Source organism: Sycon ciliatum, chromosome 5, assembly GCF_964019385.1.
Source record: "Sycon ciliatum chromosome 5, ocSycCili1.1, whole genome shotgun sequence".
Classification (NCBI taxonomy): domain Eukaryota; kingdom Metazoa; phylum Porifera; class Calcarea; order Leucosolenida; family Sycettidae; genus Sycon; species Sycon ciliatum.
In genome coordinates this window covers 13,793,502-13,817,326 of record NC_088647.1, presented here as the reverse complement: position 1 = coordinate 13,817,326, position 23,825 = coordinate 13,793,502, and the positions used below count along the sequence as shown (strand labels likewise).

At 48.8% G+C, this 23,825-nt stretch overlaps 1 protein-coding gene across 2 annotated transcripts in view; it reads right to left on the bottom strand.

Moving 5' to 3' along the window:
* LOC135817699 (piezo-type mechanosensitive ion channel component 1-like) overlaps positions 1-23,825 on the bottom strand; it is a 58,010-nt gene that overhangs the window by 32,921 nt on the left and 1,264 nt on the right. For both annotated transcript variants that reach the window (XM_065330930.1, XM_065330931.1), the window contains exons 3-17: positions 23,363-23,482; positions 21,769-21,811; positions 21,170-21,373; positions 20,519-20,821; positions 19,953-20,166; positions 15,756-15,812; positions 14,817-15,194; positions 13,794-14,039; positions 13,170-13,395; positions 12,543-12,835; positions 11,951-12,096; positions 11,107-11,395; positions 10,301-10,499; positions 9,395-9,612; positions 6,630-6,821 (exon numbers count right to left, since the gene is read on the bottom strand). In XM_065330930.1, the coding sequence (XP_065187002.1) occupies positions 6,630-6,821; positions 9,395-9,612; positions 10,301-10,499; positions 11,107-11,395; positions 11,951-12,096; positions 12,543-12,835; positions 13,170-13,395; positions 13,794-14,039; positions 14,817-15,194; positions 15,756-15,812; positions 19,953-20,166; positions 20,519-20,821; positions 21,170-21,373; positions 21,769-21,811; positions 23,363-23,482 (3,128 nt within the window). The remainder of the gene's footprint in view (positions 1-6,629; positions 6,822-9,394; positions 9,613-10,300; positions 10,500-11,106; positions 11,396-11,950; positions 12,097-12,542; positions 12,836-13,169; positions 13,396-13,793; positions 14,040-14,816; positions 15,195-15,755; positions 15,813-19,952; positions 20,167-20,518; positions 20,822-21,169; positions 21,374-21,768; positions 21,812-23,362; positions 23,483-23,825) is intronic.

Here is a 23,825-nt window from a genome sequence, read left to right as displayed (position 1 = left end):
TTCATGCGCGACGCTAAACGTAGGCGGCATGCGTCGTGGCATGCTAAAGTTTGCCTAGTTATATATTTCGATCCGTTCTGTGTGTGGATCAGTCTTGTCAGATCGTTGTGTTTCACAGTTTGTGTTTTGCTCGTTCTCATCCTTGTTGTCACGAGCCATGGCTGCCTTTACTGTCAATGAAATTCGCGCCATGACGGTTCTGCGTCTCCGCAGCGAACTCTCGCTCTTGGGTTTGAATACTTTGGGCAGGAAAGCTGCCTTCGCCGATCGCCTGATTCAGGTACTTCACCACGCTGAATCCTGCCATTCTACCCCGAGCGCAGTGAGCGGAGCAGACAGCAGAGAACACGAGTCATTGGCGACGTCTGCGTCACCAACGTCAGCTATAACTCCGCAGACCTTGCGCTCCACGATTGTTTCGATGGTTTCAGAGACGCTACCTACAATTCTGGCGGCCGTGGATTCGCAACCTCATCCGCACCCGGGCCCTCACCCAGCCAGCTTAGGGAGCAGCAAGTCTTTCGCTGTACACCTGGGCACTAAAATTCGTGAGCGGATTGTGACGGGTCAGCACGTCGAGTTGAGTGAGCTCCTACCCACTGTGTCTTGCTCTGTGCTGCACGCTCGCACACAGAGTGTGCTAAGATTTGAAATGTCAGTTGGGAACCCATTGCGGGTGGTGGAAGCCAGCGCTGCTCGCGGCAAGAGTAGGCATGTTCATGATCTTGCGACGCAGGTTGAGGCCTTCACCGTCTTGGTCCAGGTCATGGTCGACGTTGCTCCGCACAGGACAGCGGAGTTGCTGTCCAATCAGGGCCTAATTGTTGAGGCCAATCGCCGATTCATGCCGGAAGGGTGGCTGGATTACGATCGGCAATTCCGCATCAAGGCTGCTGCCAACCCATCACTGAAGTGAGACGTTATCGAGCCAAGTCTGTGGCAGCTGGCGACAACAGGACGCGCTCGTTCAGCCCGCTGGGCATGCGGCGCTGCACATCCGCCTTCTATCAGCGGACCCTGCCCTTTTCATCCATACCACAGCTTTCAGCCCCCGGCTTTGCCAGCAACTCATCGAGCACAGTTTTCGCAGGACGACCAGTATGCCGCAATTACAATGCGGGCCGGTGCCCCGGCAATTGCGGGAGGTTCCATATTTGCCAAGGCCGCCACCCAGCTTCCAAGTGCAAGCGTAACACTACCAGCTCAATCTCTGGAGCGGGTGGCGAACCTAGCAATAGTGCTGCCAACGATGTGCCCGTCGTCAGTATCCAGCGCGACACCACGGCCAAAATCCACCCTCCACCTCCACCGCACACTGCACAACACTGTACATTCTGTTCTTGCACCACTGCATGTTTCCCGATGCGTCGTGGGCACTCAACGTGGCATGCTAAAGTTTGCCTAGTTATATATTTCGATCCGTTCTGTGTGTGGATCACTCTTGCCAGATAGTTGTGTTTCACCCACCCACCTCCCATGTCTCATCTCTCATTTACTTTGATAAAGTAAATAAAGGGGTGTTGGCCATGCTCATTTCCGGTTACTCAGGGCTCTCGGTCTTCGTCTTTCGGACGTGACTATCCTCTTGGCTCCGCCAAGATCCTGCTCTCTCCATAGCCTCTCACTTCGCTGGCCAGCACCCTCCTAACCGCAAGCTGCTGTGTGTTGTAGTTAATGTGTGTGTGTGTGTGTGTGTGTTTGCATTTTCATGTGGGCCGTGGTAAGCAGATGGCAGCAGCGCGTTGGTGGTGTACCTGGTATTGGTTTCAGCTTCTCGCACAATTCTGACACTGGTAACCTCTACAGGAAGTGTCTCACCGCACCGCACCGACCCTGTCACTACCGCTACGGAGGCTCAGTTCGCTGATGACTCGGCATTGTTCGCTACATCAAGAGCTGGTGCCGAGGTCGCATTGACAACCTTTGACAACACGGCGTCCGGATTCGGCCTCGCGGTTAGTGCCACAAAGACAAAGTTTTTGGTTGCTGGTGCTGATGTGTCTGCTGCTGACCGCGTACCTCTCAGTCTAGCTGGTGTCGACATTGTCTGTGTCACCGAATTCAAGTATCTGGGTTCGGTAATTCACAGCGGCGGCCGTTCATCCTGCGATGTTGACTCCCGCATTGCGAATGCCTCCCGAGCGTGTGGCGCTTTGCAAAAGTCCATCTTTGGCAACAAGCACCTGGACCTCCACATCAAGAGGTGTGTGTTCAACGCCTGTGTCTTGTCGCTCTTGCTGTACGGTTCGGAGTGTTGGACGCCTCTTCAACGGGATTTGCAGCGGCTCTCTGTCTTCCACCACCGATGCATCCGCTCGATCATGGGAGTGTCTCGCCAAGAATGCTGGGATGACCACATCACCAATCACCAACTACGTGTGAGGTGGGGTGATCCCGACACCATCCGCACGAAGGTGGAGCACCGCCGCCTTGAATGGCTCGGACATGTTGCTCGGATGGAGGACCACCGGCCGCCGAAGCAAGTTCTCTTTGGCACGCTTCCGTCGCGTCGCCCAGCTCATGGCCCTCGTCGGCGCTGGAAGGATTGTATCATGTCTGACCTTCGTTCTCGCGGCCTCGAGGGGGAATGGTGAGCTGAATGCGAGTCGCGTTCCACCTGGCGCTTGGCGTACTCAGCACTGGTAGATGCCCAGCATCCCCCCTCCCGTCACCTGCTACACCTGCGACCGTCAGTTTGCACGCCCCAGTGATCACGCACGCCACAAGTGTAAGGTTGAGCGTGCGAAGCCGGTTGCGGAGCAGGAAGGTGCATGCCAGTGTGGAGAGTGTGGCCGTTGGCTGAAGTCCCGTGGGGGTCTGGCAAGACACAAGTGTGCTTACCCCCAGTCAGCAGTGGGTGCGCCCCTGCCGCTGCCTGCTTCTCCGCTGTGCTGTGTCGCTCACTGCCAGGCTTGTGACCGCTGCTTTGCGTCTACACGTGGCCGCGCCCGTCATCACTGCTCACGGACTTGTAGTCGTCCGACCGTTCAGGACCGTCAGGGCTTCACATGTGTTTGCGCCTGCTCCCGCCGATTTCGCTTACCGCATCACCTGGATCGTCACAGGGCTGTGTGCTCCTCCTCTCTCTCTCAGCTGCCCCTCCGGGGCCCACGTAACCTTCATGGCAGTGGCTCAACAGGACAGGACAGGTGTGTGTTTGGTGTGTGTGTGTGTTTTTTGGTGTGTGTGTGTGTGTGTGTGTGTGTGCGTGCGTGTGTGTGTGCGTGCGTGTGTGTGTGTGCGTGCATGCGTGTGTGTGTGTGTGTCAGCTAGTTCGGTTGGTGGGTACACTTATGCCAGATAATAGACACCCTTAGCAAACAACGTTATGTGTGTGTGTGTGTGTGTGTGTGTGTGTGTGTGTGTGTGTGTGTGTGTGTGTGCGTGCGTGTGTGTGTGTGTGCGTGCATGCGTGTGTGTGTGTCAGCTAGTTCGGTTGGTGGGTACACTTATGCCAGATAATAGACACCCTTAGCAAACAACGTTATGTTGTAACTGTATTATCGTAAGGGGCCGTCCACAAATATCGATGTTTTTTAGAGAAGATATTCGTTCGTTTGGGGGGGGGGGGGGGGGGTTGGGCCCTGTTCGTCTCGTCTTTGCAGAAAAAAATATCGAACTCTATCTATGGACGGGCACTGTTCGAACATGTAGTTTAAGACCTACACAAAGTGAAAGTCCACCTCGTGAGCATAGCCATGGCAAGGTTGTGCAACCGTGGCAACATAAACCTAGGTGTATGATGAAATTAGAGTTGCAGCTGGTCACGTTTCATGAGGAAATTGAACTTCAATAAAAAATATCGATCCCTTGCATAAACATGTGTATGTTCGTTTTGAGGGGGGAGGGAGGGGTCTGGGGAGAAATGAACAAATATCGTCTTGAAAAAAATATCGATATTTACGGGGGAAAATACCGTGATTTGGGCTCGACCTTTAGCAAGATGCACGCTATTTTTAGTACGCTGTTGCCACGAGAATAGCTTTTACTTCGCGCGGTACAACCATTTATGTCACCATATACGCGATACAAGGTGAAATTCGTACGGACTACTGTAAAAGCCATATATATAACGAAGTGCTAACTCTAACGAGTTAACGAGGAGAAATCTGCCGTTAAAATAGAAATCGTTATACAGAAATCGATACATAATATACTGTCCTATTGAGCGTTGAGAATGAGTGAGAATCGTTACCTTTGGTACACGTAAACTAGTCAATTTTCGGAAATCGTTATATATGCGCCTCGTTAGAATAATGGCTTTTACAGTATGCACTATTTGGCCAAAAAACGTACCGTTGGTCACAACGATAAATCAGCCCCCATAACGTTTTTACGCTGCAGCTTCAACGCTATTTGGGTGATCTAGGTACGAGTAGGTAAAATATGAGCCCGGATCAGCGAAAACCATCGCTTGTGTTTGATATCAAGTTGATCAAAAAGTGACGTTGAAGTCGAGCGAAAGAAAAGTCGCGGACCTAACAACTACCCACCACCTTTCTGTCTTTCTTGTCACCAGTCTTTCTTTCCGCCTGACAAGCCCGTGTTTGTTTGTTTGTCAGTGACTAGCTAGCTAGGCGAGCCCCAGGCAAGTGAGGAGACACGGCTGGGAAACCCCACGTACCTGAGCTTGGCTGGCGAATAGGTACGATCGCGGGGCGCGAGCATCGCACGCGCATCGATCGTCGTTGACGCCAATCACGACACGACATTTTTTGGTGATGACTGGGATGGCGATTGCTCATCAAGGGAGTCAGGTGAAAGCCGCGGAGCTCCAGAGGACGACTCTCTCCTGCCGCAAAGCGACTCGGCGAGGCTGCAGACTTCGTGTGGAAGAAAGCAGCGCTGATGAGAATGACGACGACTCGAGTGGATATTGTTGAGCGATGAACGACTCCTTCACTAGTAAATTTGTCGGATATCGACAGTGACGATGCAGAGCAAAGGCGTCTCGATTCACGACTGGAAGAGCAACGAGAGCTAGCGCCAGACAAGATCTGCTTCGTTGGCTTGGACACTGAGCAACGTTACTTGAAACATTTATTTGGTCCATGCAGCAGCTCCCAAAATAATTCAAAAAAATATGTTCCTGTAGGGTTAGGTAACCGTTGAATGTATCTGCACCTAGTACGTACCTCATGCTCATGAGCCTGTGTGCTAAGTAGTCACAGCTGCTGTGATTGCACTCCGTGTGTGCAGATATTCTTTCATGGAAGTGAAGGGCTTGGAGAGCATCAGTACAGAGCCTGGTGTGGATGCAATATCAGCCCCTGGAACTTGGCCATATGCTGTTAGCTGCGCGATAGTCAGTGAAGCCAATGATTTACTTGGACGAGCCAGTGTCTGAGTACACCCCCCAAGGACTATAAAATTCCTCCTTGTTAGCCGGCTGAGTGATGGCAATGCCTAACAGGATCAGACACATACCAACGCTCATACTTGCATCCTACACAGAAATGCCACTTCCAACATTTGTACAGAGATGTGGTGTACCGCATTTTTTGGTCACTTACGGTGCTGTGATTGATCTAAAATTTCTTGAGACTGGTTATCAGCGGTTGTGGATCAATCTGGAGCACAAAAATATTTTTCGAAAATGTTGCACATGTGATGGTTTTTGCTGATCCAGGCTCATATAGTGTTACCGTTGTTTGCTAAGGGTTCCAATGTTGGGTCTGTTGCCAACAGGCTCGGCTGCTTGAAGGTGCAATGTTGTACCTGCCACCTTTGTTGGTTCCAGGGTTCATATACTTTCTATTTGAAGTCTACATACCTGTTATAGGGGATTCACACGACGCGAAAACTCACGTGTGTGGTACTCTTTTTACTCGTGTGACCCTAGAGCGTGCAAAATCTTGATAAACTTGATCGGGGGTCCTAGGCCCACGTTTGTGCTTTGTGTGCGTGTAAAAAAAGCGAGAGTACTTGAGTATGGTACTCGAGGTACATGAGTTCACAGACGCATGCGAGATTTGCACGAGTCTGTTGTATGTGTGAATCCGATGGGCAGCTTGTCCACTTTTATAAGTGTTTTCGTTCATTTTTCAAGTCGTGTGAATACCCTATTAACCATGGACTGCTTCTGGCTAGATTAACTCTTGTGTAATAAATGGTGCTAGTGAAGCTTATATCAGATCCACTCTGATTTAGCCACCCACACTAGTAGCAAGTATTACCTTCACTGGGGGCAGGGGTAACTGCAGTTGGATCCCAGGACGGATACCATGATGCCGTCAATCCTTTTTCTGCACCTTGTCCTCACCCACTTACTGAGGTGTGGTGAGCCCATAAGTGGAATCATTTTCAAGTCCACCCAGAGTTTTGGGGATTTCAGGGGGTGTCGGCCGTTGGGCGGTTCAATAGCCAATTGAGTCATCTTTCCAAGATTCCTTTTGAGTCTCTCTCCCCTCTCCCGGGGAGACCCACGTGAACAGTTTTGGCAGTGAGCAAGTACAAGTGTGTGTGTGTGTGTGTGTGTGTGTGTGTGTGTGTGTGTGTGTGTGTGTGTGTGTGTGTGTGTGTGTGTGTGTGCGTGTGCGTGTGGACACCTACATGTACATGCATGTGTGCATGTAAATGAGAGAAAGAGAGCCGGAGTAAAAAAAGATACAACATGCATGTCAACTCACGTTGCCGGTGCAGTTTCTGAAGAAGAACTGGTCGGCTCGATAGTTGCGCACACTCTTTAGCTGAAAGCCCATCTTGGCCAGGATACTGATGACAGCCCACAAGTCAAACAATGCATAGCTCAGCATTGTGTTGTGCGAGTAGAGCAATGTGATGCACACAAAGATCACTGCAAACAGATTGGCGCAGCACACCTGCACAGAAAGCATCAAGAGGCATCACGCAGCAACATGTACATTGTGCAAGTATACCATACAATGTCAGTACATAGTACGTACCCAGCACTGGTGTTATGGCGACAAGAATACACTCGGCCTGTCTACGTCTGCCATCAGCTCAAATTCAACTGATAAAATCTCCTGCGTTCACAACACCGCTAACGAATAGATATCATTTTGCAACGTAGATGTGAATCTGTTTGTAGCGGGCTTCTGTCAGGCAAATCGACAAGTGGAGCAGAAAATCTGTTCAGAGTACATGTACTAGTAGTAAGCACCAGAGTATACTGCAGGGGCATCGGACACGCTACGGTCACTACGCTATTGACCGTACCACTCTTTGTTCCACGTACCCAGTGAATCAATAAAAGGCACTGATTTGGGTTCTAAATTGCGAAATTCTTCAGAAGAGCCGACCTGACCCCACGAGTAAATTGTACTTCAGCTGGCTGCCTATACCACCCTGTACTTCAGCTGGCTGCCCGTACCACCCTGTACTTCAGCTGGCTGCCCGTACCACTCTAAAATACTTTCCGACGCCCCTGTGCACAGTAGTGGCCGGTGAACCCCAACCACTGTGCACTTCTGTGTACCCTACGTCAAGCCGCACGCGCCACCCTGCGGCCGTGCAACCCGGCTCAATGAACCCAACTGCCATGCAACTTGCCACAAGCGGTTGGACCTCACCGCACGGCTATTCCAGGCAGCAATTTTTGGCCAACTAATTTGGCGGCAGGCACCTGCTGATTTTGCAGAAAATCAAATCATTTTACGATCAAATTTAGGTGAGTTGCTCACATTCTTCCGCGATTTACTGCTGCTAGCCCTACATAAATCCCCGGCAGAGGAAAGCGGACGTGTAACAGAACATGTTGGTACCAAACTTGCCTTGCTTGCTCAAAGGAGAAGGAAGTTGCTTTCTGGTTTGGTGCAATAGAATAGATGTAGACTGAAATTACTGTCAGCACATTTTGTAGTTACCTTCATCATGCTCTTGGGAGGTCTTCTCGAGTTTTTCTTTCATCACTCTCGGTTTTCCTCGCATCCTCAGGGAGTTCTCTTTTATATTCTTGCAAGTTGTTTTGAATATGACGGTGAACTCACAAAATTAATACAATGGGCATTTTCTTTTCTCTGCTTCCAGTGGAAGATATACACAGTACGCTGGCACGGCATGCGTAGGCTGCCGTGCGAGCGAAGCCTTTTTCGGAGCGCTCTCTTGCAGTGCTTCGTGTCCTTCTCTTTTTTGTTTTCTTGCCCATCACTGAAATTACGAAATTGCTAACTAGCCACAGCGAAACACAAAAGTCAACACAATCATTGCTCCTGGGGCCGCTGCATCTACAGTAGACACCGCTGCTCTTGCACCCACTGCTGCTACAGCAGACTATGTGTTTCTTGTAGCCACTGAGTCTAGTGCCATTGCCGGTTCCATTCCACCTGCAGTAGCTGGTGACGCTGGCAGCTTTGAAAAGCTCTCATTACTGCATTCGTACGCCAGCAGAACAGAGGAGGAGATTGCTGCAATTACGCAACAACTAAATTCAGTGCAGCAGCAACTCCAGTACACTCTTCTCCTTTCTCCAGGCCAGCTTGACATACCTGCTGCCACAGTGGAGACTGTGACACAGCACCTACAGGAACAGTGGAAAAATGGTGATGCACACAGTGCAGCCACACTCACGCCTAAATCGCACCTATTGGAGGTGCATGTCGTGCCGTCTATCAACCGGCAAGGTGTTGGCCTTGGTCTCCTCGCAGAGCAAGGGAGTGAGAGCATCCATGCCCGCTTCTACGAGTTGAGGAAACACCACGAGGCCATCCGCAATCCCTTGGAGCGCCTCAAAGTCCGTTGCCCAGACACATTTGATTGCAACTCTTCCACAACGCGAGCCGGTCTATCCAGTTAGCAGAAGGAGGAAATCGTCGCAGAGAACCGTGCCTTTGCATTTTGTTTGTTGACGTATCGATATCTGAAATTTCGCATCTCGCTCCCTCGGCCTTCCATCTTGTTTGAAGTCTAGCAGCTACCTCTTACTTCAATTTTTTCTTTTTCTCCATATCTGCGGCTGCGCCCACCTAATATTTTCAAGGATGCATCAATATCACGTGACATCAAGTAAATAAATAATTTGGTTCGTCATGGTTTTGATGTGAAAATGCCATAACTGCCTTCGAAATATAAAAACCCATTGGGATTTATCTAAGTTATAACGGCTCAAAAGTCGCCATATTGTTAGATGGCCCCTTGGGAACAGCTGTGACCGGCCAGCACCCTGCTATCGTAGAGGTTATGCTGATCATATGACCGATCACATGACCAATCACACAACCGATCACACTCAAAGCTAATTGCAGTTGTGACTGACCACCTGTTTAACTAGAACTACAGATGTACATGCGAGGACACTGGCAGATTGCATGGGTGATTAGTGATGGGTCATGTGACAATACCCCAGTCAAATCAATAATGACATGTGACCTGAGAATAACAGTTAGCGTGCATACAGGATGGGTGTTAGTTTACCTAACATTGCATTGTGACATACCTCCTCAAGACTGACGGCGAGGATAACAAGCAGTATGACTTTGCCCATGTGTACATCCAGGCAGCGTATCAACATAGTGAAGAACCATCTGATAAGCGAGTACAGCTTGAGAACGATCAGCCAAACGAGGTTACGGATCCACACAACAATGCGATTAGGCTCCTTCTTCGGTGTGTCACCGCCAGCGGTCGAGTCATTAGGCTGACCGGTGTCATCACCTTCAAGCGTACAACACAAGCATAGCAACAGACAACTCCATAATGAGAGGCCCGGAATGTTCCTCATCATGTATTTCTATGTGATATTACCAAACTAACTTAGTGCAATATATTGTCAAATGAGAGAGAGAGAGAGAGAGAGAGAGAGAGAGAGAGAGAGAGAGAGAGAGAGAGAGAGAGAGAGAGAGAGAGAGAGAGAGAGAGAGAGAGAGAGAGAGAGAGAGAGAGAGAGAGAGAGAGAGAGAGAGAGAGAGAGAGAGAGAGAGAGAGAGAGAGAGAGAGAGAGAGAGAGAGAGAGAGAGAGAGAGAGAGAGAGAGAGAGAGAGAGAGAGAGAGAGAGAGAGAGAGAGAGAGAGAGAGAGAGAGAGAGAGAGAGAGAGAGAGAGAGAGAGAGAGAGAGAGAGAGAGAGAGAGCGAGAGAGCGAGAGAGCGAGAGAGCGAGAGAGCGAGAGAGCGAGAGAGCGAGAGAGAGAGAGAGAGAGAGAGAGAGAGAGAGAGAGAGAGAGAGAGAGAGAGAGAGCGAGCGAGAGAGCGAGAGAGCGAGAGAGAGAGCGAGGAGGAGAGAGAGAGAGAGAGAGAGAGAGAGAGAGAGAGAGAGAGAGAGAGAGAGAGAGAGAGAGAGAGAGAGAGAGAGAGAGAGACATCCATGCCCAAGAGACACACACGTAACCAAACAAGAAAGACTCACCAGCCAGTATAGCCTGAGAAGTAGCAGTCGCAGCTGCGGAGGCCGACTGCCCCTCTTGTCTCGTTTTAGCGTCTAATTCTTCAACTGGAGAAGTAGCACCAGAGCCAGGAGATGCGTCCTCTACTATGGAACTATCAGGAACATCAGTACGCCTGGCACTTCCGCCACGACCAGCCCTACGTCCACTGCCAGACCGCTCCTAATACAAATCGGGAAGGGATACAATAGACGAGCATGGGTTTTATAGTCCACAATCATGATAGGAGAGACACACAAGTCCTGAAGCAGTGAAGCATACTAGTACCACACACATACGCATACGTGTGCGTACACACACATACGCATGCACGTGCGTACACACACACACACACACACACACACACACACACACACAGATTGGACAAAACACGCTACGTACCCAGCAGCATTCATACAACTTCCAGGCCGTCAGAAGTTACGCAAGTCTGTGATGCCAACATGCACATTGGGTCAGATGTCACCTTGCACATCTGCAACTCCAAGCGGGCATCTCTCTTTGAAAATTACTGACACAACAGTACTTGCCATACTACGGCCATGGCCAAAGAAATTCGACACGTGAGTTAAAAGCAGCGCCGTGATTCCATTTCCATTACATCATGCATGGTCCAAAACCCATCTGAGGGCCGAGGTGGCCGTATGAGCCTTGGCGCTGCTTTTGGCTCACGGGTCGAATTTCTTTGGCCACATAACAACTGTGGCAGGTAATTCTGCTGCTTCAGACAACAAACACTGGGAGAAGCCCAACGTTTGAGCATGGTGCTCACCTGATTTCGTTTCTTTTCTTCCTTCTGCTCCGCTTTGATCAACTTCTTCTTCTCTTTATTTTCAGCCTTGTATATTTTCTTCTTCTCCCTGGCTTCAGCCTTGTAGAGCAGGTACTCGGTGGATGGTGAAGGTGCGTAGAAGAAGCGTAGATACATGACAGCGAATAGCAGCACGGTGACGGGCAAGAGGAGGTTTACAAACAGCTGTCCACTGTCCAGACTGGAGTCCGGTGCGTCAAACGAGTCGTTGAAGTAGGTGCGGTAGGATTCCAATCCCAGATCATCAATCCTGTACCAACACAAAGCATACATGTATATGCACGTGTCCAGTCAAGTTCATATCTATGAGGTAGATGTATGGAGACACAAGCAGTGCGTTTCGTTGATCGGGTGTGTGCGTGTGTGTGTGTGTGCGTGTGTGTGTGTGTGTGTGTGTGTGTGTGTGTGTGTGTGTGTGTGTGTGTGTGTGTGTGTGTGTGTGTGTGTGCGTGTGTATGTGTATGTGTGTGTGTGCTAAAAATAGTGGCGGTCAATTCATCAGCCTTGCAAGCTGTTGAATGGTGTAATCCCAGCACAAGTTGCCATGTCTAACATAGCTGTTCGCTATCATCGCTTCTGCGATGGGCAGGTCTGAGGTCTGAGGTCTGAGGTGTGTGTGTGTGTGTGTGTGTGTGTGTGTGTGTGTGTGTGTGTGTGTGTATGTGTGTGCGCGCGCATATGTGTGTGCATGCGTCCATGTGTGCATGTGCGTGAATACTTGTGAGTTCATGTGTGTATGTATTCGCACAAGTCCATATCTTCAGGCACGCACAACATTTGCTAATGACATGACATGGCCACTCACCAGTCCTGTGATGGCAGTGTGATATTCCAGTTATCAGCCACATAGCTGAACTGATAGGAGTAGAGTGTAGCCACTACAAACATGGAGTACATCACTGCCAGACACCAGAAGGCATGCAGGAACCCTACACAGCATGCACCGGTCAGCTGCATAGCACAAAGATGCATGGACAGGTATACCCATACACGCACACAAGAAAAAGCAAACAAACACACGTCATAGTAACACTACTTTTCTTCAGAGAGAAAAAAACATTGGTCACAGACCAGGAGAGAGAGAGAGAGAGAGAGAGAGGGGGGGGGGGGGGGGGGATTTCAGAAACTGCAGTACTTTTTTTCATAGAAGTCCTGAGGTTTCTTGCAGTTACCTTAATTAAAAGAAAGGTTTCAACTAAAAGAAAATGTACTATGTGTCCACATACATGTATGCTTTTTCAACACTTCTATACCACCATGAATGGGCTATCACAATTGCCACTGGTCATCATTCAAGCAATAGGCGCAGTTGCTAAGAGTGGGAGCTTAACTTTGCACGAAACGCAGACCATAGAAGGCATCAAATACGGTGAGAGTAGAACGACTAGGCACTGTACCTGGCTGGTGATGAGAAAGAGCAGGAAGAAAGCCATGTAGATGATCTTGAAGACAGACACACTGGGAAGCAGACTGGCTATCAGGTAGAGCACAAGGCACACTACAATCCAATACTTGGTCAGCACTGCCACAATGTTCACCGTGATGACCCAGAGAATCGGCCGGCGTGTCTTGTCTTCTGCGTTGCCATCGGCATCCTCACTGGCATCTCCTGCGCCATCTCCCTGATCTGTATTCGCATCGGTGTCGCGCATGGGAGTTTCATCAGAACTGCCAGGTCCTTCATCAGGTCCTGTCGACATGCAAAAAGCACACACAAAAGCATACACAAAAGCATACAATGCATGCACGCACACATGCACCAACAATCGTGAGACACAGGTGTGAAGCGCACGCCTGGACAATATTACGCACTTCGTCTCGTCTCATCATGAACTCTCCTTATGTATTCCTTTTGCCTATTCTGCAGTTGCAAGCATGTGTTCACCTCATTGGCCTCGCTCGTTCCTCATTTCTTTTGTTCATTCGGCTTATGCGAAGACTAGCCAAGCTTGCTTGGTGATGTCAACGAGAACAAGCGTATAATAATAATGATAATAATAACCCTCCTCCCTTCCCCAACTCACCTTGATCAGCATGCCGTAAGTCTTGCATGGCAATAGAACTAGCACGGTCTTCACGCAAAGCATCTTTGCCGGTAGCGGCATTTGGCGATCTTTTCTCCGTGCCTGCTTTGTCCTTGACATTTTGCTTGGCTGTTTCATGGATAGCCTTATTGCGCTTGACGCTTTTCTTGTAGTCCTCGGAGAAGAAGTAATACATTGGTATGAGAACGACACAGAAGAATAGGACCTGTTCGAGAGGAAAACAAAATGATCAGAAGGACACGTTTGATCACTTCCCTGGGTATACACTATGGATAAAACGAACTCTCTTTATTGCGAATAAATACCGTCGGTCCCTTGGTGTTCATCCTAAAGAGGTTTGGCTGCATTTTAGCCCTTGAGATTGCCGTGATAGGCATCTATTTGCCTTTGGAGATCAATCGAACAAATTAACCTACAATATCTTTGAAAAATAACCTAGAAATGACAGATTTACGATCGATTGAACAATGCAAAATTTCGATCACAAGTTGTACGGGTCGTACATCTCGTCCACAAAGGGGTAAAACAGTCCAAACAAGTTCTTTCCCAGACCAACAGCCATGGTGGAAAAGAGTTTGACAGCCCAGGTACACAGGCACTTGCCTTTAACAGCAGGTGACCAAATGGGTAGGGGTGCCGCACTAGGCCGACGTCCTCATATTGCGGTAGCTCCTTGTCCGTCAGGTTCAGCCCATACACATACTCCATAATGACAAGACTAGCGGAGTAGAACACCAGGAATGGCGACATGATCGCCGAACCCCTGCCAGGCTCTGGCAACACCCAGATGAGGAACGTCAAGAGGAGCAGGGCAAAGGACAGCCATGACAGGTAGGCAATACTCCATACCTACAGTGTAAACACACACAAAACACATGACAGCAACAACAATAAGCGCCAGGAGACGGAGACGGAGAATATATGACAACTTCATTACCCGAGCACGCACGCACGCGTGCGCGCGCACACACACACACACACACTCACAGGCTTGGAAACATACGAAGACCGTTCCTGGGCACCTGGGTACCGGCTCTGCAGTGCCAAAGACAGTACCAACCTTCCCCAGGCTGTTTTATTCCATCATACAGAGACTACAGGGGGGGGGGGGTTGGACACGGTACGGTCACTACGGTATTGACCGTACCATTTTTTGGCAGTTTTTGCCCCAGGTACCCCGTGAATCAATAAAATACACTGATCTTGGATCTAAATTTCCAAAATTTTCGGCTCAGCCACCACTCCACCACGAGTAAATTGTACTTCAGATGGCTGACTGTACCACACTAAAATACCTTCCGACGCCCCTGGACTGGTCAGGCGCAGACCCCAATCGTTCTGTGAGTGGTCAGATGTGTAGTGCAAATCACCATAGTTACACTGTATACCATTCCGTAGAAAGTACTTCCGAAGAGAAGATAGGAGATGAGAAGATACGAATAAAATTCAAATAAACTAAGGGTCCGTGTACAGGGCGGGTCAAGAAATACCTTTCCGCTTCCGTGGGACGCCACCATCCCATGATGCAGGCGTCAGATGCAGCTCCTAAACGGCGGGGAGTCGAGTACTCAGTAATCTCTCTATGAAAAATATGCCACGAATCATTGAAACAATACTCCTACTCACCATCATGGCAATCAGTGCAGCAATGTAACCGTAAGCCAGTAAGGAGTCAAACGGCTCCTGCTCTTCTCGCTGCTTGTTTGCCTTTCCGGCAGCACCATCTATCTGCTGTGTATCGGGTTGTGCCTGCTGCTGCTGCTGACCGGCGGGTGTTGTGCTGCCCAGTTCAGGATCCACGCTATCCGCCGCACCGCTAGTGGGATCCACGACGCTGGTCTCTCCTCCCATCGACACCACCACCATGACGGCGGGGTCGTGCATACTGCGAGGCCGCCACGATGACGTGCCATCAACGGCCACACCACCGCCACCACCACCGCTGCCACTCTCACCAGACAGAGTGGACGTCCGCTTGAAGCTACGCCCTTTGTCGTTGATCAACTGCAACAGGGGAGAAAGGGAAAGAGGAAGGTTTATAATCGTCAAATACGTACTATACTCAGATCTCTATAGGACCAACTTTAGGGGACCGGGGGCATTCGGTCATCTTATCGCGACACTTCATCGATACCTGGCACAGAATACCAAAACGTACACCAAAGCGATTCTACCCATGTACAGTAGAACTCACTTGAATACACACTCTTGCTTAGTACAGACACTGTCCAGAGCACCGGGTGTATTGATCCACACTGAAGTATGTTGGGATAAGAAGTCCTTTGGGTACTAAGTACACAGTTTCCTGCTGGCCATTGGGGTACGTCTCATCAGAGTTCTACTGTACCCCTGTGTGTCATTTACCACACATGCATGTACAGACTAAGTGTATGCAGTGGTCTGTGTAATGTGAACTGCAGCACAAATTAACTTGCCTACACAAGATCCTACACCTACGCACTGCACACACTCAAAGGTCAATGCAGGCACATTTTACGAAGCATGCTTGTCACGTGGCTTGGCACGACGGACAAGGCACGTTACTGAACAATAAAAGGAACTCACCTTCCCGCTGGAGCGAGTGGATACCCGAGTGGAGCCATCCCTTGAAAGGACTTCCTCCTGGGAAGAAATGAAGACCAGACCAGACCAGGCGGCAAGCAAACCAAGACACCAAATTTAAATTTACTGACTCACATACTAGGGTGGTCATCAAAGACAGCATCAGAGACAAGGACCGTAACTAGCCAGTACAGGCTGCCGTAAGAAAAGGACTCTTCCGTGTTCCTTTCCCCGTGCATGCCACATGCATAGTGCGATGACACAATGACGGTCGTCGCAAATTCTATCGTGTACTATGCGTATTTATTGGTAATTCCTGGTTAGCTGCTGGATTTTCCCTACTCAAAGATGCTGCCGCCGCGAAGTCAGTAATTGTGTCTGCTTCCTGGCGAAAACCGTGTTTTGATCCGCCGAGGGAGACGGGAGATACATTGCGAAGACGCACGATCTGTCCGAGAATTGGCGAAGACGAAAGCTTCGCAGACGACCCTTCGTGGAAGAGAACATAATGGAACGTATACCAGTCGACGCCTGTCATGGTAGGGATGACTGCTACGAAGTTTTAGCCCAATGCCCCCTTGCACTTTTTAGCGCCCGAAGATGATTACCAAGTTTCATTGGTTTTCCAGTTGTATTATGTAGTATTGAAAATTTGAAATAGAATGAGTGTCGTTGTGATAACATCATTTACGAGTGTGATATTTATTGTTGTGACTGTTTAAATACGTTGTCGTTTATTACATTATTACTGCCTATCGTTACGTCTACAATACGACGTGATTAATGTCCTTGAGATACGAGTGCGTTGTTACGATACAGTGTTTGTTATGCGTGTTTGTCGGATACGCCGATATAATTAGTTGCATAGATAGTACTTACTTTGACTTTTCTTTGCTGCACCTGCGCTTTTGGACACGGAACTTTGCTGTCACCATTATTATTATTATTATTATTATTTCAAAATTTTGAAGGACGCTTCACGCAGCTTCATTATACTTGAATTGTTTGCAGGCAACCTGCCTACACTCAAGAGAGCACTGCATTTCACACAAATCCATTGGTATCGTTACAACGTTTCGGTCTTTATGACCATCATCAGGAATGAAGTGGACATGGAAAGAACAGCAGTATACTCCGCTCTAGTTTCCATGCCCACTTCACGAACAACCAGGGCGTCTGAGTCCTTGAGGGGGAGAACCGTTTCAAAATTTTGAAGGACGCTTCACGCAGCTTCATTATACTTGAATTGTTTGCAGGCAACCTGCCTACACTCAAGAGAGCACTGCATTTCACACAAATCCATTGGTATCGTTACAACGTTTCGGTCTTTATGACCATCATCAGGAATGAAGTGGACATGGAAAGAACAGCAGTATACTCCGCTCTAGTTTCCATGCCCACTTCACGAACAACCAGGGCGACATGCCGACACCCTAAAAAGAAGTGAAGAAAAAGTAACCAACATCCTAAAATTCAACAACTTCCCAGAGTCAGTTATAGTTTCGGCACGTGAACGAGCTATGCGCCCCCGACGTGTCAGAGTGCAGAATGAATACCGTGTCACCCTCAACCTACCGTTTCACACCGAGTATATCCACAACAAAATTCATAAATTACTCCGGAAGTACAAGATAAATGCCCAGCTGATTTACAGGAACCGCCGTCTAAGTTCTATGATTTGCACGTCTGCCCTCCGCAAACCACCATGCCGCAGGTATGTAGACCCGTCCAGGCCCCGTAAACGGGGGCGGCCCAAAGCTGCTTGTGTCGCCTGCATGTCCGGTTCGGGGGCATGCACGGAGCGAAATGTTGTATACCACCTCGAATGCAAATGTGGTGATAAATATGTCGGAGAGACGTACCGCAGCCTCGCTACCAGGACAAAAGAACACAACGACGACGCACGCAACACAGTGAGCGGCACCGCGCTGGGTGAGCATTTCGCGGCCAAGCATGCATCTGACCCATTGCCATTGGGAGCAACGGCTTTCTCAGGTATCCGGGTTCTCGGTTCTGAGCGTGACCGCCCCAGGAGGAGGATCCGGGAGGCCATCAATATCAGGGAGCGATCCCCGGAAATTAACAATAACAGTGGCTGGGATCTGCTATAACACCACCTTACTGCGAGTGGCGCGGGGCTCTAGACACCTCACTGGTGGTGTGAGACTGGAACTGGGCTGTTATCACTGCTGTAGCGCAGTATCTACTTTCCTCGCCGTTTGTGCTTGTGTTGTCATGTATATGTAGTAATGCACACCCGCCATGACGTGCTTTGCACTTCTCTACGCGCGCTGTCACTATGTACCGCGCTTTGCTTGCTTGCCTCCTTCTTTTATACTGCTGTTCTTTCCATGTCCACTTCATTCCTGATGATGGTCATAAAGACCGAAACGTTGTAACGATACCAATGGATTTGTGTGAAATGCAGTGCTCTCTTGAGTGTAGGCAGGTTGCCTGCAAACAATTCAATTATTATTATTATTATTATTATTATATTCATGGTTACGTTGTACGTTGACTCATCGATGCATCATGCATGATTGTGATCATCTGCTTTTCTACTCTTTCATCTTCATGCATGCACGCACTGATGTACACGTAAGCCAATGCATGCACGCATGCACGTTTTGCTGATGACAGCGATTTGGCGATCGTTGTTCTTGGTTCTTTTCTTGCTGTAATCTTCTTGTAAATATCTTGACTTTGTTTCTCCTACCTGGTCGCTTAGTGCACTGGTCTGTGTGAGTGACGGCAATGGTGATTTGTGGAGTAGTGAAGAGGATTAGACAACAGCATGCATAGTCTTGAATATGATGGTGAACTCAAAATATGATGGGCCTTTTCTTTTCTCTGTTTTCCAGTGGGGGATATGTATACACATCTGCGATGAATCGCACGAAATGAAGGACCATGCAGCAAATTTGCAGCAAGTGTGCCGTGTTGGAGGTGCAACATTTACTTCGTGTTCCCAACAGACAAGATATCCGGTGTCTGCTTACAAGAAAGCCCTTGAATATGTGTTTCATATCGATGTAAGTAGTGACGGCCCAACTATCCATGCAACACACATCTGTGCTCTTTGTCAAGGAGTCTTGAAGGGATCAGAGAGCACAGGAAATTTCAATCCCTGTAATGGTTGTAGACAAGGGGCAACATGGAGTTAGGAGAGTCATGAACCTGCAAAGGATACAGTCTATACCAAGTTCGAACAAAAGTCGAAGGGTGGTCGACGAAGCAAACGAACGAAAATAGCAAGGGGAGCAGCAAAATGACGTCAAGCACGTTTGAGTGGTTACTGCCTGGCCGCTGCAGCGCGACGTCAGAAAGTAAAGTTACGCCATGTCAAGAGCAAGAATCAAAACAACGCGCATCCACCAGAGGTCCTGTCTCTGGCCGGTAAAACTCCATCATATATCCCAAGGGCAACATCGGTTACATTCATGTTGCTGGAAGACCGAGCAGGTGGTCCACTGCACCTTAGCCAGCTTGCAGGGCCAGATAACACACTACACTTTGACGGCATAACAAAGCATGGCCATAAGTACGGAAGATTTTGGTTGATAACTGATGACGGGCAGTTCACGTCAGCCGTTTCTGAAACAAATGAAAGAACTTATCTTCTACTACTAATATCTTCGTTCAAAAAAGCACCCGCACAGCATTTGTGCGTATGCGTGCAGGCACGGAGCAAGGGGTCGGCTGAGGACTTCATTGCACCACACGGACCGTACCGTTTGTGTGCAATCATGGCCTTTCTTCTTGACGAACGAAACTGGGGTTTTTCGATCTGCAAATCGCTATAGCGTCCTTGTCATGGCTCCAAAGTGAAACGTTTCAGGGAGAATGGAAGCATCATGCTGAATCGATTGATGCCTCTTCGGAAGGTTTTCCTTGAAAAATCAAATTTAGCCTGCACCAACAACTAGAACAGGGGTGTTTTTAATTTAGAAAATACCCCCCCCCCCCTCCACTTCTGATGAAAGCCGAAAAAAGAGAATGCACAAGGAAAGTAGTATAGTGCTGCTCAATGAAATCCGATGGAGCGAGCCAATGCCGCGCCGGGCGCTGTGCAGCCCTGGACCTGCGGACACTGGGATGCGAACTGGTGCAGGGCGCAAACTCGACTCACGCGATCGGATTTCATTGCGCAGCATTGTATATGTAGTATGTACATGATTGAAATGCATAGTGTGAACAAACCTGTTCAGCGGATGTCGGTGTACCAGGTGAATCTCCATGCACTTGCCGGCGTATTCTCTGCGACTCGTACACAACCCCACGTGCCGAGAACCAGTACAAGACCAGGATGAGTATCGGGGCCAGGTATTCGCTCCACTTGACGTCGTCCTGCAGCTTCAACTCCCACGGCTGCTCGTAGTCGGTTGTGTTCACAATTGCATTCAAACCTAGAATCCTGAGACAACACCAGGTGTAGACACATGATGACTACTAGATATGAGCAGGAGAAAAACACCCGGAATCCAAAAAAGGTGATGGTAGTTAAGGTATGTGTGTGTGTGCATAGCTCAGCCACAGGTGAAACTTGCCTTGGTGCTAGTCCCACAAAGCACATTAACTGTTCATGAGTGCGGGCCGCGCAACACAAACTGTGTAGCATAATAGTGCAGGGGCTATGGACAAAATACATGTAACAGCACAGACATGTATTGAAGACAGACCCAAACACACCAAACAATCTCCAAACAAAACAAGGAGAAGCCAGCGCAGAGCAAAAAAAAGCAAAGCAAACAGAGAGGGATACGCACCTCGCAACTACCGTGCCTGAATCCAAGCCTTCTTGAAAGAACTGGAACAGATAGAGGTAGAGCAGTATCAGCTGCAATCCAGCGTAGATGACCATCATATACTTGACAATGGAGAGCATGTCTGAGCCTCTCTTGGTGCAGTGTGAAGCCCATAGCGTCACAATACAGATGAACAAAGCCAGATACGTGAACGACAAGATGCTGGGAAAGGCACAGCCAGCCAGCAACAGAAGCAGGCAGTAGACGAGGTTGAAGAGAGTGCTTGTCCGAAGCCGCGGCAACTCATAGGCGCCGTTGTCAGTTCTGAACAAAGAGATACATAAAGCACACCATCATCACACTGTCATACAATGTGTCAACTACATCTACACAGCGGCCGTGGAGACCACAACACTTTCTTCACTACAACCATGTAGTCACCCTGGAAAAAGAGTCTACAGACCTCCATCTGTACACAACCTCTAATTTTATTTTTCACTGCGTAGTTACCACTGTAGCTATAGATCTACACAGCCAGTGATGAACACGGTAGAGAGCATATTTGTTTTAATGATGAAGATTTAACATCTCCAAACCAAGTAATATGAATGGTCTACTTTCCATCTACAGAATTGTGTATAGTGCATTGAACACACAGCTGCTGGTACTGACTCGTTCGTGGCGATATTCTCCGCATTGTCGTCCTTCACGCTGTCCTCCCCCGCACTGTCGTCCTTCACGCTGTCCTCCTCCGCATCGTCTTCCGTTCTTCTATTGGCGAGCAGAGCCAGGATAAGCAGCGTCAGAGACAGGAGGCAAATGCCAATGTCCGGAAGCACATACCGCACCATCTCTCCGCCACTGAAATCTGACATTCTAAAAACACACACACGCAGAGCACAGAGCAAGCAGAAGAAAGGGCACATCACCCAACGCATGCAGCAGGTAGACAAGTACATGTACAGAGAAGGGCGGTGTGAACGCTGGACAGAAGCACAATGCTCGACAAGCTCCTTGCCGAGTAGTACAACACAGCGCTAGAGAACACAGCGCTAGAGAACACAGCACTAGAGAACACAGCGCTAGAGAACACAGCGCTAGAGTCAATGCAACAAGTCCGATTTACTTTTTACTCTGATTTAAAAATATATAAAAAAAATAAAAAAATAAGCGGCCACAAACGTAGATGTGTGACGTGAAGTCACATCATACATGATTGAATGAGAGGGCGTGAGACAAGACTAAGCGCTATCATTCGTTCTAAAACTTACTGGTTGAAGCCCACTTGCCGCCAGATAGGCTCTGAGCCATTATCTGCAGTGCACGAATGGAGTACATTGAAAAAAAATGCTGGCCGGAGATATAAAATAAAAAGAGCAAAGACTGGCCAGATATGCAATTTGATACTGGCTGGTGGAGTTATACAATACACCGTATTTTCCGGAGTATAAGCCGTGTTGTAATTCACTCAAAAAATGTCAGTGCGGCTTACACATTGATGGTCCAATGAACCATGAAATACAGGATAGATGTCTGCATTTCGTGACAAAAAATCTGGGTGCAGCTTACACTCCGGAAAATACGGCACATGTACATGCATGTTGTGTTTCCCATGTTTAACTTAGTGTGGACGTGGCAGCGACCACACCTCCTACCCCCCCCCCCCCTCCCGTCATGTGCTTGAAAATAACCAATCACGTGAATAAGCTGTTAGCACAATACAGGTCTGCTCTCGATATAACAACTCTCACTTGTACATAAACCTCGCTAGTAAGTAAAAAAATCAAATCCCGCGTCGAAACAGCATCACTCCCATACAAATTTTGTTCTACACAACATAATCCTACATAACATAAACCTCGACATAACACACGCTACGGCGCGGTCCCCGACGTGCGCACTCTCGACACAACATAAATTCACGTGCACGGTACGATCAAGCGGTAGCTGTAGCTAGGCAGTTTAGTCCTACATAACGCAAACCTCGGCATAACGCACCATGTGGCGCGGTCCCCGACGTGCGCACTCTCGATACAACGTAGATTCACATGCGCGGTACGATCAAGCTGTAGCCGTAGCTAGCCAGTTTAGTCCTATTGTGCATATATTCTGCGGCATTGATGGTGGTACAGTGTGTATATGTTTGCACAGTTACACCCGCCTTGTAATACCCTTCATTTTGAGGTACATCTTGTACTTTACACACAGTTTTCTACATAACATAACTCTCGATATAGCATAATTTGTGCGTGGTCCCAGAGATTACGTTATACGGAGAGTAGACCTGGACATGCACTGTTGTTGTTGTAGTGCGTTGCTCAGTGGACATCATGTGTACATGTTGTTAGTACATGCGCCCCCCCCCCCCCCCCCCCACACACACACACCCCGGTCAGGACTTCCCACACACAAGGGTGGGCTGGGGGGATACATAGACCCTGCTCAGATGCTAGTGACACAAGAGTGAGTCGAAGGACGCCGGACAGATTTTTACCCCATGCAAGAGTTGCCTGGGGGTCACCTGTATCCCCATTCAGATTTTACCCCGCGTAAGAACGGACCCTTGGAGCTACCCTGGATCCTGGTCAGACCCCCCCGTACAAGACTGGGTAAGGGTCAACCTGGTCCTGGACCCCGGTCAGACTTTATCCCATGTACGAATGGACTAGGAGTTACACTGGACCCACTCATGCTTTCAGTGACCCCACGTAAGAGTGTCACCCCCTGCTAGTACAGCGTAGCTTGTTTCGAAATCAATACGAGTAGAATTGTTATTCCAAAACAAAATGATCGGAACGTGTCGGACGGGAGGGAGCAATGTAGTAGTTCCCCGTACAAATCAAACAGGAAATGGAATACACGTACTTGGCTGCAGCTGGTCGTCAGCGTAAGACGTCGTCCTGGTGATCTGAAACAACGCCTGCCCGAGTAAACTCACTGTGGACAGAGCAAACACGACTGCTGTCAGTGCACGCTGCCCACCGCCTGCACAGTAAAATGAGAAAAGCAAAAGTAAAGCAAAGTTCACACATCCGCGTTATCACCGGCTTACAATTGTGTTGAGAACACATAACCAGCTTAGAGAAGTTTCGCTCGTGCCAGGCCGCCACCATGCCTGACTATACCAGGGTGGCAGGTGCAGCGCAAATGAGAGAAAACAGGCTTTACGCAAGCACACTACTATTGACAGGAGAGAACAGATTGTATTAAATTACACTATAGACAGGAGAAGAATTCTTTTTTTTATGGTGGCCGTGGACTCCAACGAAACAGGTGTGGTACAACACCCTTGCATGGGTCCCATAGCACATTGCATTGCGCAATGGCC